Below are 14,371 nucleotides of genomic sequence, written 5' to 3' on the forward strand. Positions count from 1 at the left end.
TGGGTGGTTTTTGTTGGGGAATTAGTATTTTTTAGAAGTGCATGTATGTGTGTGAGAGAGAAACAGAGATGTGGACTGGGGGGGGGGGTCTCTCTGTAGACGGGCTGGCCTAGAAGCTACCTATATATTTAAGGCTGGCCTCAAACTATGTAGCAGAGGATGGCCTTGAACGCCTTCCTGATACACCTGCCTCCGCGTCCTAAATGCTGGAATTGCAAGCAAGCACACACACCCATACTCACTCATGGTGATTTTTGAAATTATTTTTCTTTTATGTGCATTGGTGTTTTTCCTGCATGTATTTCTGTGTGAGGGTGTCAGATCTTGGGAGTTACTCTTGGAGGTACAGACAGTTGTGAGCTGCCATGTGGTTGCTGGGAATTGAACCGCGGTCCTTTGGAAAAGCAATCAGTGCTCATAACTACTGAGCCATCTCTCCAGCCCCCGATTTTTGCTTGTTTTTTGAAATAGGGTTTCTCCATGTAGCGTTGGCTGTCCTACTCGCTTTGTGGTCCAGGCTGCCCTCGAACTCACAGAGATCTGCCTGCCTCTGCCTCCCTGAGTACTGGGATTAAAGGCATGCGCCCCCGCGCTTGGCTTCAAGACGATTCTTATTCTTCTGTCCACAACGTTTACAAAGAGGCCAAGAGCTGCCTCCATCTCCCACATCAAGTCCTCAGCCCTGAAATGGAAAGGACAACTCTTGGAATTGCAGAAAGGCATTGATGTCAGAGCCGCCCGATCAGGAAGCCGGGCGCCATCTTTATAGAGGGCACGTACGGCAGCTTCTTGACGTCATCAGCGTACGCCAGTGGCGGCTCCCTGGCAGGTTGGGAAAGTAGCCTGCCCGCTGGGACCGACTGCAGAGGGCCGGGATGGGGGAGGCGGCCGCGGCAGCGGGACCCTGTCCACTCCGCGAGGACAGCTTCACGCGCTTCTCGTCGCAGAGCAACGTGTATGGGCTGGCGGGAGGCGCCGACGGGCGAGGAGAATTGCTGGCTGCCACTCTTAAAGGCAAGGTGCTCGGCTTCCGCTACCAAGACCTCCGACAGAAAATCCGGCCCGTGGCCAAAGAGCTGCAGTTCAACTACATCCCCGGTGCGTGACGCTGTGGGGTCGGGTCTGGAGTCTGGTGTTGATTCTAAGTCAAGAGCCTGCCAGAGTTTGTCACTGGGATGCGAGGTCAGGGTCAAAACTGGGCATCATTAGGATCCGAGACATGGGTCGTCATGGCCTGAAAGTAGTTAGGTTCCGGGATTCCGCAAACAGGTCAACAGCCTGGTACTCAGTAGTCACAGGTCATGGTGAATGGTGGTTAGGCCTCCTGTAGACCCAAAGGTTTTTACTGCGGTGGTAGGAAGTCAGTGTAACTACGGGTGCAGACCTGCCTGACCAGTGAACTTTGAACTCCTCATAGTGGATGCTGAGATCGTCTCCATCGACACCTTCAACAAGCCACCCCCAAAACGAGGCCTGGTTGTGGGCATCACATTTATAAAGGTACCGGCGCTCCCTCAACCTGCCCATACCCTCTTCCTTACTCAGGGTGGGTGCCACCATGTCTATCCCACGTGGCCTGGAATCTACTCCAAATGCCGCCCACCTCCCCTGAGGGCAGTTTCCATCCCCCTCAGGACTCAGGAGACAAGGGCAGTCCCTTTCTTAATATTTACTGTGACTATGAGCCCGGCTCGGAGTACAACCTAGACTCCATTGCAGGTGAGTGGGGCCTGCAGGGAGAGGGTGGGTGTAGCTGGCCAGTGCTTCTGGGCTCAACTTGTGTCCTTCTGCAGAGAGCTGCCTGAATTTGGAACTCCAGTTCACGCCTTTCCAGCTGTGCCACGCAGAGTGAGTGACCCTGGGCACTGATGCTCTCCCACCCCATCCTTAGACTCGAAGGACTTTGTCCCATCTGGAAAATAAAGGGCTTCTAATACAAGAAGGTTTGGAAACAGGTACTGCTAGAGGCCCAGGAAGTAACGGGAAGTATAGTCAGGAAGTGAGTTTCCAGGGACCGTAGCTGACTGGAACCTGCAACAGTCTGGGTCTCATGGTGCTCCTCCTCCTCAGAGTGAATGCAGCCAACATAGCTACACTGTCACCTCTCGGGTGAGCCATTCCAGTAACTTCATCGGGGACCTAGAACTCAAGTTCAGAAGTTCTAGATCCCTGCTTCCCAGGCCTGTGGTCCTTGTCTGGTGTCATACGCCCTGAGAATCCTGGATTTACAAGATGCATCCGAGGGCTGAGGAGAGAGCACAGGCCGGGCACACGTGAAGCTCTGGGTTCCACCCGCAGCACCACGTAGGCCAGTCGTGGTGGTGCGCGCCTCTAATCCCAGCACTCAGGAGACAGGTGCTGGAGGTTCAGAATGTTGTGCAGGGTCACCTTGGGCTGCAGAATGAGTTTAAGGCTAGCGTGACTTATATATATGAGACCCTGTCTCAGAAAGAAAGGAAAAGAAAGAAAGAGAAGAGGTTCTATCAAACCCAGCAGCTCCTGAGAGTTTATAGAAAGACCTGTAAGGAGGCAGAATATGACTGACCATCTAGAATCTTCATGTTCTAGAACCCCAAAGAATGTTCTATTCCAGGGCTTCAGAAGAGCACTGACTCCACAGATTGGCAAATTTTTTGGTTTTGGGTTTTTTTGTTGTTTGTTTGTTTTTGTTTTGGGCTATTTTCTTTTCTTTTCTTTTTTCTGTCAAGGCCTAGCTGGTAAATGTTAGTTTTGAGGGTCAGACAGTTGGTATCACAGATGTACAGTTCTGCCCCTGGAGCGAGCAAGCAGCAGTTGACACTGAATGGATACTTGGGATTGTGCCAATAAAACTTTATAAAAAGCACTTAGTGGATTGGTTTTAGACTACATGTCCTAATGGCCAACCTTTGGTCTAGCAGGTGAGAGATATAAAGTGAAGCTTCCTGTGTGTGTGTGTGTGTGTGTGTGTGTGTGTGTGTACACATACATGTGCATATGCAAGTATGTACTAGTGTGTGCATGCATGTTCATGTGTGCATGCCTGTTCGTGTGTGTCCCTTATTATGAAATTCTTTTATATTTACATGTGTGTGAGAGGGTCCTACAGCACACAGATAGAGGTCAGAGAACAATCCACAGGAGTCAGTTCTCTCTTGTGGACCTTGGGATCGAATTCAGATTATTCAGAATGGTAGCACTTGGGGCTGGAGAGATGGCTCAGAGGTTAAGAGCACCACCTGCTCTTCCTGAGGTCCTGAGTTCAATTCCTAGCAACCACATACATGGTGGCTCACAACCATCTGTAACGAGAACTGGTGCCCTCTTCTGGCCTGCAGGTGTACATGCAGGCAGAACACTGTATACATAATAAATAAACCTTAAAAACAAACAAAACCAGAATGGTAGCACTGGCCTTTACCTGCTGAGCCATCTCACCGGACCGCACTGTGAGGGTTTGCAGACTCATGATAGACGACCCTCTCCTATGCCTAGAGTGAAGATGCAAGCAGCTGGGGCCTCTCAGAGCAGGGCTGCCAGAGGTCTCACAGTTGGGGTACACAGTCTGCAGACCACTAAGCCATGCATGTGCCTGCCATGTCAGGACTCTTGCAGGCAATTTTGATTGGATTTGGTTTTGGGTTTTTTGATTTGGTTTGGTGTGGTTTTTTTTACAAACACGCGTTTCAGGCTGCGTGTGGGAAGTACAGGTAGTAGGATCAGCTGTGGCTACATAGTGAGTTCAAGATCAGCCTGGGGTACAGGGTATCTCAAAATAAATTGACAGTGCTGTTTCTAAACCCCCAGAGGAACCCAGTCTCGCTTAGGCTCTAGCACAGTCTACATTTCTCTGCTTGCAGAGTCCAGGTTGGGGACCAGCTGGAGACTGTCTTTCTCTTAAGCGGGAATGACCCAGCCATTCACCTCTACAAGGAGGTAAGGTGGGCATCCCAGGTGGGTGGGCATCCCTATAACAGCGATGGCCTATGTGCACGCGCTCGAGGCTATGGACTGACTCTGTGGCCTGGCGTGACTCTCACTTCCCCAGAACGAGGGGCTACATCAGTTTGAGGAGCAGCCCGTGGAAAACCTCTTCCCAGAGCTCACAGACCTCACCAGTAGGTAGGAGGGGACACCCCTCCCTCCCCCCACCCCCACACCCAAAGAAGGGACCAGAGCCCTGACTGCAGAGAAGCCAGGCAGAGCAGGCTGCCCTCTAGCACGGCACAACAGGCGGCTGTCCTTAGAGAAAGTCAGAAGCATGGTGGAGTGTTGCTCGCTTGGTAGGAAGTTTGCCTAGCATCATGTAGTATAGGCTACCACAAAAACCCAGGCATGGGGCCCTGGAGAGATGGCTCAGCGGTTAAGAGCACTGTCTGCTCCTCCAGAGGTCCTCAGTTCAATTCCCAGCAACCACATGGTGGCTCACAACCATCTATAATGAGACCTGATGCCCTCTTCTGCCCTGCGGGTGTACATGCAGGGAGAGCACTGTATACATAATAATAAATAAATAAATAAATCCAGGCATGGTAGTGTACACCTGTAACCCCAACACTCGGGTGGTAAAGACAAGAGAGTCGGGAGTTCAGCTTCATCCTTGAGTTTGAAGCCAGCGTAGGCTACATGAGATCCTGTCTCAAAAAACAAAGCAAAACAAAAAAGCAGCTGGCTAGTGTGTTCCCAGGTTTTAGCCTGCCCTCATGGTGAGTGGGTGTCCCCATAACAAGCAGGGTGGGGCTCCGTGAGCATGTGTGGTGGGGACTGGCCACCTAAGGAATCAGGCTGCAGGGTCCTGGTGGCTCAGGGAGGGGCTAGGTGTTCCTGGAAAGCAGAGAAGGGGCTGGGCTCCGGGCTATCCACCTGTCTGTCCACTCCTCCGTCGCCCTCCCACCAGTGTCCTCTGGCTCGATGTCCACAACCTCCCTGGCTCATCCCGGCGGCTCTCAGCTCTGGGCTGCCAGAGTGGTTATGTGCGCGTGGCTCACGTGGACCAGAGGAACCGAGGTGAGGGTCAGGCCTGGGGTGGGGACAAGCCCAGGGGTGGGAGGGAACAGGTCATTGAGTCGCTGCTTTCCGCACAGAGATCTTACAGACATGGACAATCCTGCAGGATGGGCCCATCTCCAGGGTGATTGTGTTCAGCTTGTCGACCCCGGAGGGTGAGCTTGTTTTGTTTGTTTGTTTTTTGAGACAGGGCTTCTCTGTGTAGCCTTGACTATCCTGGACTCACTTTGTAGACCAGGCTGGCCTGGAACTCACAGCGATCTGCCTGCCTCCGCGCCACCACGCCCAGCTGGAAGATGAGCTCTTTGCTAGGCCTGGACGGTGGCCTCTACAGCCTTAGCTTTCCCCACCCTAAGACCAGCCCTCGTGCTCCCCCTGGGCCCCCTCTCCAGCCCATAAGCTATGCCACAGGTTAGACCATTTCTGTTAGCACCCAACCTCCCTCTCCCCACTTTTGTCTACCCTTGTACTTTTTCTCTACTTTTTTCACCTTTCCCTGTTTGTGGTCTAACCTTCACTCCATTTTTTTGTTTGTTTTGTTTTTGGTTATTTTTTGTTTTGGTTTGGTTTGGTTTTTGGTTTTTTGAGACAGGGTTTCTCTGTGTAGCCTTGGCCATCCTGGACTCACTTTGTAGACCAGGCTGGCCTCGAACTCACAGCGATCCACCTGCCTCTGCCTCCCGAGTGCTGGGATTAAAGGCGTGCGCCACCACCGCCCGGCACTCCTCATATTATTGTACACTGACTTCCCCCACCTGAGTCTTCTCCCTCCTTTTGGATTGACAGTTGTCAGTCATGGTCTCGCCCATCCCCAGGTGCTAGTTTCCCCCAATCCCATGACCTTGGTCTGTTCCACACTGACAGTCACCTTAACCTGCCCTTCGCCTTCTAAGCAGGGTTTTCCCCTCGCATCCTCACTCTATGGTCTAACCTTAGACTTCTAACCTTTGCCTCTCCTGTTGTAATCTACCTTTAGACTAACACCCATCTAAAGTTTGGCTATGGTTGTTTCAGAGTCTAACCTCTAACCCTCCTTGTGGGGACAATCTTGGATCTTTGTCCTGAGATCTAACCTGTACTCTTCACTGCAGAGGAGAAGGGGATAAGGAAGAACCTGTCCCCATAGACCTGCTAACTCCTATCTCTTCCATAGCAACCAAGGACAGCCCCCAGCAGGAAGGATACAGTCTGCTTGTGGCCAGCATGTTGGAGCCGGCTGTGGTGTACTGGTGAGAGCACCTGCGGCTTCTAGGGACAGTTTAACCTCGTGCCTGTGTGATGTGGTCTAACCTTGTCAACCTTTTGAGGTAGTTAGGGTGAGGTGAGGTGCTGTGATCAGGGACGAGGTGGGGGTGCTTGCATCTGGATCTTGTAGAGGGTTTGTTAAGGGCGGGTGTGTCTTCCCTCTCTCTACACCTATACCCCTGGCATGGGTGGACCAGGGATGCCAGCAGATACTCGTTTGGGAATGCCTAGCCTTGCAGTGGCTGCCGATTTCTATGATGTCGATACTCCCGCCATCTTGGATCTTAAGCCGCCACAAATTGTGCAGTTGCTAACTCACACAGGAAGTCAGCATTGTGTATGTTGGGGGTGCGGGTCAGATGGATCTCGTGAGGTCAAGGCTGCCCTCCCAACTGTGTAGCTAAGGATGACCGAACCCTCACAATCCTTCTGCCTCTGCACCGGGGTGCGCCACCACACCTGGTTTATGCGGTGCTGCATCAGGCCTGGGCCTTCATTCGTGCCACTTTCTACCAGCTAAACTGCATCTCCATCCCCCCTCCTCATTCCACCAGCCCCCTCACTCAAGTACAAGCACACACATGCGCACACACCCTCACTGGCTCCTGTGAGCTAGCTCCATCTAACTCTGTCACACTCTGGGTTGAGATTGGAAATGTCAAAGCAAGCGTAGAGTTCTCTGTGCTCTTAAGTCCCTGAGCGTTTAGAAGGAAGGGTCCAGGGTGCCTGTGTCTTCAGGAGCCACCATGTGGGTGTATATCCCTGGGAGCACAGTAGCGTCTGCAGGATGGACACTTGAGGGCCAGACACTGGAGTGGCAGGTTGGCCCTCTTGTCTGGGGACTTCAAAGGCACACACATTGAAACCAAGGCGCACAGCTTTGGAGGAGTGAGTCTGGACCTCAGGGGAAGCCAGTCCGTCATCACCTACAGTCTGGAACGGAAGATGGCATGGTCCTGTCATCTGATCTTAACTTGCCCTTCCTGTTCTGGACCCTCAGGGACCTTCTGAACAAGGGCCTGGAAGACCAGCTTCTGCTGCCCGGCAGTGACCAGTTTGACAGCGTCCTCTGTGGCCTGGTCACCGACGTGGACCTAGATGGGCAGCCTGAAGTTCTAGTGGCCACCTATGGACAGGTGGGTCTTGAAAGTTGGGCCCATCACTCACCTGTTTCCCTGCAGTGACCCTCAGCCTGCATGACCTCGACCCCTCTCCCCACAGGAGCTGCTCTGCTATAAATACCATGGACTTCCTGGGGCCAGCCGGGGCTTCCGCCTCTTGTGGCGCAGGACCTTTGCCAGCCCCCTGCTCGCCATGGCCCATGTGGATCTGACTGGGGATGGGCTGCGGGAGCTGGCCGTGGTATCCCTGAAAGGGGTGCACATCCTCCAGGTATCAGGCCCGCCATTCTGTGGCAGAGGTTGCCACTCACTGAGGGACCTTGCCAGGGATGGTGGGAGGAAGGTTGGAAACAGGGTGGCAGGGGCGGGTCCTGAGCCCAGACTAATTGCCCAGCTACAGACATGGATGGTGTCTTGCCTTTAGGTGTCTAGCCTGGTCTTGGGGGCCACTCTTGTCAGCCAGTGGCATCCATGAGGGAGGTGTCAGCCTGGGAAACCAGAGTTAGATACTATAGGTGTTTAGATTGTGTGTGTGTGTGTGTGTGTGTGTGTGTGTGTGTGTGTCTCAGATGTCCTCTGTGTGTGTGTGTATGTATGTGTGTGTGTGTCTCAGGTGTCGTTGTGTGTGTGTGTGTGTGCACATGTGTGTGTCTCAGGTGTCCTGCTTCCCTCCACTACTGAATCCTGAGCTAGGCTGACAGCTCACAAGCCCACGAGGAGCTGCTCCTAGGTCTGCCCTCCACTCCTACCTGGTTCTTGCTCTGTTGACCTCCCCTTTTGTTGCCAGGATCTCACCTTTATCTTTCCCACTGTGGTCTAACCTCATCTTCTCTCTAACAGTTAAGCCTCAGATACCCTCTAATGCAGTTTATCATTTCCAGCCACCTCTGACTCTTCCGCTGCTTGCTTTTGTATTCCCCTCCCTCTTTCCACTTATTTTTGTGTGTGGTATTTGGTATCAAACCCACTGTGCTATGCCCGCCTCCCCCCCCCCACCCCCCCCCCCCCCCCCACCCCAACCCCACCCCAGCCCTTGGGTTTGGGAGTTAGAGTCACACTGTATAGCCAAAGGTGTCACCAAATTTGCTGTCCTTCTGTGTCAGCCACTCTGGCACCATGCTCAGCCAGCCTTTCTGGGGATTGCCAGCCTCACTTTTTTCCACTTGGGTCTAAGCTCCGCCCCTCCCACAGGAAATTGGCCCAAGTCCCTCCCCCACATCTGGCCTCTACTCCTACATGGGAGACCCAGTCTCACCCCACACTCCGTGGCCTAGCCCTCCCAGGATGGTCTAGCATGCGTCCCTCTGTTGTCACAGCTTACCTTCTTCTTCTGTCCCCACAGCACAGCCTCATCCAGGCCTCAGAGCTGGTCTTGACCCGGCTTCGTCGTCAAGTGGAACAGAGGAGACATCAGCAGGGCCTTGGGGACAGGGTGGGTCCCAGGCCTGAGGAGCTCCCAGCCTCCTGAGCACTCACTCCCCCTTGTCAGGTGTGGGCATCTTCTCACATCTGTCATGGATTGGGCACGGAGGAAGCATCTCAGAAGAGGGGTGCTCCCCTCCCTCGGACTGCCCAGAAGGGGAATGCTGGGAGTCCGTGGCCCCCTCCCCCCCGCTGTGCTGTGCAACCCTAGCCATCACTCCTGTCTGAGCAGCCATTTGTAAAGGGATGTTCTCAGCAACCTCACCCCCCCCCCCGGATATCCCATCAGATGTCTATTCCCCCCCCCCCCCCCCCCTCCCATCCCCACCCTGTGACTATTTATACATGCAGAGTAACAAAGCTGTCCTGGCTCTCTTCATTTCCTTTGCCTGGCGAGCATCTATTGAGTACCTACTGTATGCCAGGTTCTATGATACTGAATTCACTCCCAAAGAACCAAGGCTAGGGGATTTCACAGGGAGTCCAAGGTGAGACCCAGAGGAGAGGAAGGGTATTACTAAAGTTTGGGGGTGGGGGGTAGTGCATTTTTGAGAGCCTTGGAGCCTTTCTCCACTCTGGTGAGCTAACCTCAGGAAGTATGGTGCCACGCTCAGCCAGAGGCTTTTGGGTCCATTTACTCTGCCTCAGATGAAGAGGAAGTGAGAACTCACCCGGAGGGGCCTCATTCGGGCTTTGGTGGGTCTCCTCTGGGAGACTCACGGAGGCTGAGGGAATCTTTTGGGTGGAGGGACTTAGGTTTTTTGTTTTTGTAGCATCTCCTGTGAAACCAGTAAGGAGTCTGTAGACTCCCTCAGCCCAAAATTAGAAGTGCCCATGTTAACTGGTCCAATTGTGAGGAGTTGGGGAGAGTCTCGAAAGAAAAGTGACCAGACTTAGCAAGGGCCAAGGCTTGGTGCTAACAGAAAGTGACTGAGCAGAGAGTATGTTGGAGGGCAGGGGGTGGGCATGGTGTCAAAGCTAGAACAAGGCAGACAGACCCCAAGAGGTACTATGCTGAAGTGGATATTGGGTACAGCTCAGCTAGACAGCCCAGGGTGGTGGGAGACAAGCAGTTACCACCCCGTGGTTCCATCAGAACCTCCAGCCAGCCAAAGGCCCAGAGGAAGTTAGCCAAGTAGGAAGTGTTGCCTCCCCAACCCCTGTGTGGTTGGGGGGAAAAAAGTGTCAGAGGGAATCCAGGCTGGGGGTGGGGGTTGGGTGGGACCCCTGCTTCCTTGGGGTTACGTGTGGTGGGTTGGGCTGGTACCAATCACTCCTGTTCGGGAAGTCCACCTTTAAATCCATCCACCCTCCTTCACTGCAAAGGTGCAGCCTCCGGGTCTTGGGAGATCAGAGGCGAACTTCCCAGGCTCCAACCTCTAGAAGAAGCCAGGCCAAGGCGTGGGAAGCCACAGGGAGCTGGAAACTTCCCCCTCCTGGCAGCAGGCCCGAGAGTGTCCCTCCAGAGCTGGCAGTGGACACCGGCTGCTGGCAGGGGCAGCCTTTTCTCCCTTCTGCACCTGTCCTGTGGAGGGAGGGAGGGATCCTGGAGTGGGGTTTGTCGTGAGGCTATCGACGGTGAGGGTGTGTGATGCTTGTGTCCTGAGGAGGTGTGTGTGTGTGTGTGCGCGCGCGCACACACACACACACACACACGCGCTAGCAGCTGTGCATGCTTGCGTGTGCATGGCTATGTGTGTTCAGCCACCTGTAGGCTTCAGAATCCTAGGACTTGGCAGTTTGCGGGGGGGGGGGTGGAATTGAGACGGGGTCTTACATAGCTCAGGCTGGCCTCTAGCCAAGGGTGACCCTCAACTCCTGATCCACTTCCACTTCCTTGGGATTGCAGGCATGCACCACCATGCCTAGTTTATACAGTACTGAGGGTGCCACCAGGGCTTAGTGAGTGTTGGACACACGTTCTACCACCTGCCCCAACTGTTTTGAGTCTAGGTCTTGCTGTGAGGATGGCTTGGGATTCAATCATCCTCCTGCCTTAGCCTCCTCAGTGTTGAGATCACAGCTGTGTGTCACCACGCCGGGTGGTCTTGATCCTTCCTACCTTGTCAACCCAGAGGCAGTCCACCCTGTGGTGGTAAAGATACAGAGCCTGGAGCCGCACCCGCTGCCTTAGTTTCCCCACCTTTGAAATGTCGAAATGGAGCCAATTAAGAGTCCCCTCCGAGGGTGGGGAATGAGACTGTTTCGGCGAAGCAGGGGCCCTGGGGGTGGCTCTCGTCGTACCTGGGTACTCTGGTGGCAGTTCCTCACCTTCTCTGTTTAAGTTGCCCTGGGCAGGCTTAGCCTGTGAACTGCGGCCCGACATCCTTGCCCTCCCCCTTCCCTCAGGTCTGCCAGCCTGTGGCTATTTGTAGCGATGACTACATCTCTGGGCCCTTGTATGGACAGGATGCTGCCCGTGCATGATGTCTGGGATTGTGGGGGTGGGGAGGGTGGGGAAAGGGGATGCCACAGACAGGTGCACCGTCGCTGTCCTTGGCCTCTAGTGCTGAACCCTGAGACTGGGGCAAACTACAGCCCCAGCCCTGCCAGGCCCCTCCTCAGCCCCCTAGCTTTCTTGGCCACGCCCCTTCCCGGGCAACTACTCCCTCCTGTCCTTTTGCAAGACCTCCTCCCAGTGTATGACCCCGCCCCCGGCTCCCCTGGCCACGCCTTCTCTTTTTGGCTCCTCCCTCAGCGGCGAGTTCCCTCGCTGGAGCTTCCAGACCCAGCTCTCTCTCATAAGCCCTGCCCTCCCCTGGCTCCTCCCTCTTTTCCTCCGGCCTTTCTTATTCCTCCTGGTGGTCCTTTCCCCAGCCCCTGTGCCCACCCTCTCCTCCTTCAGCTCCTCCCTCCTCCAGTCTGTCCCTGTCCTCCAACCCACAAGTACTCTGTTCCCATCTCATCCCTCCCTAATTTCTTCCCTCCCACCTCCTAGTGGTCCTTTCCCCAGCTCACATGTCCCACCCCCTCCCCTTAGCGGCTTCTCCTCTTTCAGCTTAGTCCCTCTTCGCTGCTGATTCCCCCGCCCCTGGTCCTCTGACCCCGCCCCCTCCGCGGGCCTCCTACCTCCTCCAGAGCTGTACTCCCTACCTCTACAGTCAAGCCCCCTCCCCGGGGCTCCTCTCTCCGCTCCCCCACCCTCCCTCCTCCACCCCCAGATCCTCTGTCCCCGCCCCCTCCTCTGGACTCCGCCCTCCTCCCGGCCCCTCTCCCCTCCTCGCATCCCCTCTCCTCCCTCCTCCCTGCTCTCCTTCAGTCCCCGGCTCCTCTCCCTCTTTCTCCCTCTCCTCCTCGGTGGAGGCGCCCACCACGGGGGCCCAGCGGGGACCGGCCCGGCCGCAAGGCAGGTAAGAGCACAGTGCGGTCTCCCGGAGCCCTCGGGGCTGCGGGAACCCATGCTGCGCTGCGTCGTCAAGTGCGGGGGGCTTCCTGAGCCCTGGCTGCCCCGCTTTCCGCGTGCGCCATGTGTATGGTGTGTCTGTCTGTCCATCTCTGGGCACCTGGGTCTCTGTCTCTCCCCCTTTCTCCCACTGCCTGCAGCCAATTCACACCCACACACCTCTGTCTCCGCCCCTGATGCACGGGGACCTGGAGGAGGGAGGCCTATCCCCCCCCCCCCCCCCCCGCCCGCCCCGCAGTGTGGACGGACTCCCTCGAGGGCCTGGAGTGCCCCCAACTCCTCCTCACCTCTCCTTAGCCCAGGACTCCCCATCCTCCCAACCCCGATATTCTGAGGCTGGCCCTGCCTACATACAGCCTAACCTGTGTTGTCACATTTGACCAGTCCTTCCAAAGTCTAACTCTCATCCTTCTCAGTGTTTGTCCATTCATTCTCTCGACAACTCTGAGACACTTCCTGGCTCCTGGGCACTGCCCGGAGGTCAGGCTAGACAGGTCCTGCGTATAGTCTCACTTCCATTTCCCCAGCCTCACACCTGCTTACAGCGGGGAAAACAGCTACCTCCTGCGGGGTCTCTACAGAGGGGCTCAGTCTGACGTTTCTCCTCCCTCAAGAAGGGCTGCAGGGGAAGGTGGGCGAGGTGCTGCCCAACACCTGGGCCAGAGCTGGGGTGAGCTTTCACATACCCACAAGATCCCCGCCCTGTGTGTCAAGCGTGGGGACTCCAGATGGCTTAAAAGATCACCGGGCTAGGAGCCCCACATCTTAACACCACATTTCTGTTCTGCCTCTGGTTGGCCAAGTCCTCTCTCCCCCCTCTCTCTCTCTCTCTCTCTCTCTCCTCTCTCTCTCCCTCCCTCCCTCCCTCCCTCTACTGGCCTCAGTTTACCTGACTGCAATCACAACTCTGTGTGTGGTTGAGGGAGGGAGGGACGATTGTGTGTGTTCTGAATTCTGTGTTCCCACATTACACACACACACACACACACACACACCAGCAGTCAGGATACACCACGGAGGGGTCCCAGCTAGCTTCCCAGAATCTCCCAGAGGCAGGCTAGGCAGAACAGGACACTCACCACTTACCTAGCTGGCCACCAGCCCACAAGGTTGGGGGGAAGAGATAGCCTTGAAGATGCCATCACCTCCGAGCCCTGAGAGGGTGCTACCATCTGCCCTGCAGGGCCCCTCCTGGCCTCAACCTGATCCATCCTTTCCACCCTCAGTCTACACCCAGATTAGCTTTCAAGGCTGGAGGAGGAAGCCTGGAGCAGAAAGTGTGGCTGCCCCAGCCACAGACAGACAATGCTCAGGCCTCTTGTCCATGTGTTTTACAAATATTTATCTGGTGCTTTCTCTCCTGGGTCCCTCTTCCAAGACCTGGAGAGAGAGGAGGGAAGCCTGGGTGACAGCAAAAAGGATTGAATAGACTGGATGACCCCGCCCCTGGGCAGGCAAACACTAGTCCACTGACCCTGGTCTTCCTGGAAGACTGCAGCTGGAGGGACAAATGATTAGACGAGCTAAGGCTTCCCAGGTCTCCCCCTCCCCAAAAGAGACAGTTAGATGTAGTTAGATGGGTCTGCCCTGTTTCTCCCAAACACCAAGTCCTGCTAGGGATCCTGGTGGGTTGGTAATTATGCCTGAGTGTTTGCTAATTAGGGGCTGCTAATTAGATATATCATTAGGGGCCTTGCCTAGGGGGCTAACGGTGCAGTGGCTCTTTAAGAATCACCTCTCTCCCCGCCCCTGCACACACACACACACACACACACACACACACACACACACACACACACACACACACACGCTCACTCCTTTTCAGGAAGTTCTGCCAACGTGCTGCCTCCCTCCCCCAGGAGAAGCCCGTTCCTGATCTGTGGGTGTGAGTTGAGGGCAGGCTGTGGGTTAGACTCGCAGAAGAACTTTTCAGCCTGACGCGCAAGGTGGAAATTCCTGGAGATTTGAGGCTTGGAGGTATAACCCCCAAGTCATCTCTTAAGAGGGCAGCAGGCTCAGGTGACAGCTCCTCTGGCCCGCCTTTTTCTCTATAATAGGCAACTGGGTTGCCATAGTGACATGAGGGCGGGGCCGGGAGCTCTGAGCTTGGGCACCTTCTGGGGTGAGTGGATGCTTCGGGTTCTCTGAGCCTTGGCCCTCTACTTTATGAACAGAGTGAAACACTCTTCCCCAA

General features: G+C 55.1%; 2 protein-coding genes across 2 annotated transcripts in view; both read left to right on the plus strand.

The window, feature by feature from the left end:
* Positions 1-821: 821 nt before the first annotated feature.
* Positions 822-8,945, plus strand: Kptn (kaptin, actin binding protein). Its single transcript, XM_051162451.1, has 12 exons — positions 822-1,098; positions 1,418-1,500; positions 1,635-1,719; positions 1,794-1,848; positions 3,840-3,915; positions 4,028-4,101; positions 4,877-4,986; positions 5,064-5,141; positions 6,140-6,215; positions 7,232-7,367; positions 7,453-7,623; positions 8,695-8,945. The coding sequence occupies exons 1-12, from the start codon at positions 876-878 to the stop codon at positions 8,818-8,820; spliced, it is 1,293 nt and encodes a 430-aa protein (XP_051018408.1). The 5' UTR covers positions 822-875; the 3' UTR covers positions 8,821-8,945.
* Positions 8,946-11,992: 3,047 nt separating this feature from the next.
* Slc8a2 (solute carrier family 8 member A2) overlaps positions 11,993-14,371 on the plus strand; it is a 32,651-nt gene continuing 30,272 nt past the window's right edge. The window contains exon 1 of the mRNA XM_051162449.1: positions 11,993-12,124. The gene's annotated coding sequence lies outside the window, so the exon portion shown is untranslated. The remainder of the gene's footprint in view (positions 12,125-14,371) is intronic.

This window comes from Acomys russatus, chromosome 19 (genome assembly GCF_903995435.1).
Source record: "Acomys russatus chromosome 19, mAcoRus1.1, whole genome shotgun sequence".
NCBI lineage: Eukaryota > Metazoa > Chordata > Mammalia > Rodentia > Muridae > Acomys > Acomys russatus.

Bases quoted from the DNA above. Each gene is read 5' to 3' on its own strand.
- Kptn (XM_051162451.1), top strand. From the start codon at position 876: ATGGGGGAGGCGGCCGCGGCAGCGGGACCCTGTCCACTCCGCGAGGAC. The intron at 4,987-5,063 runs GTGAGGGTCAGG...CTTTCCGCACAG, and splicing joins CGTGGACCAGAGGAACCGAG to AGATCTTACAGACATGGACA. The intron at 7,624-8,694 runs GTATCAGGCCCG...CTGTCCCCACAG, and splicing joins AAGGGGTGCACATCCTCCAG to CACAGCCTCATCCAGGCCTC.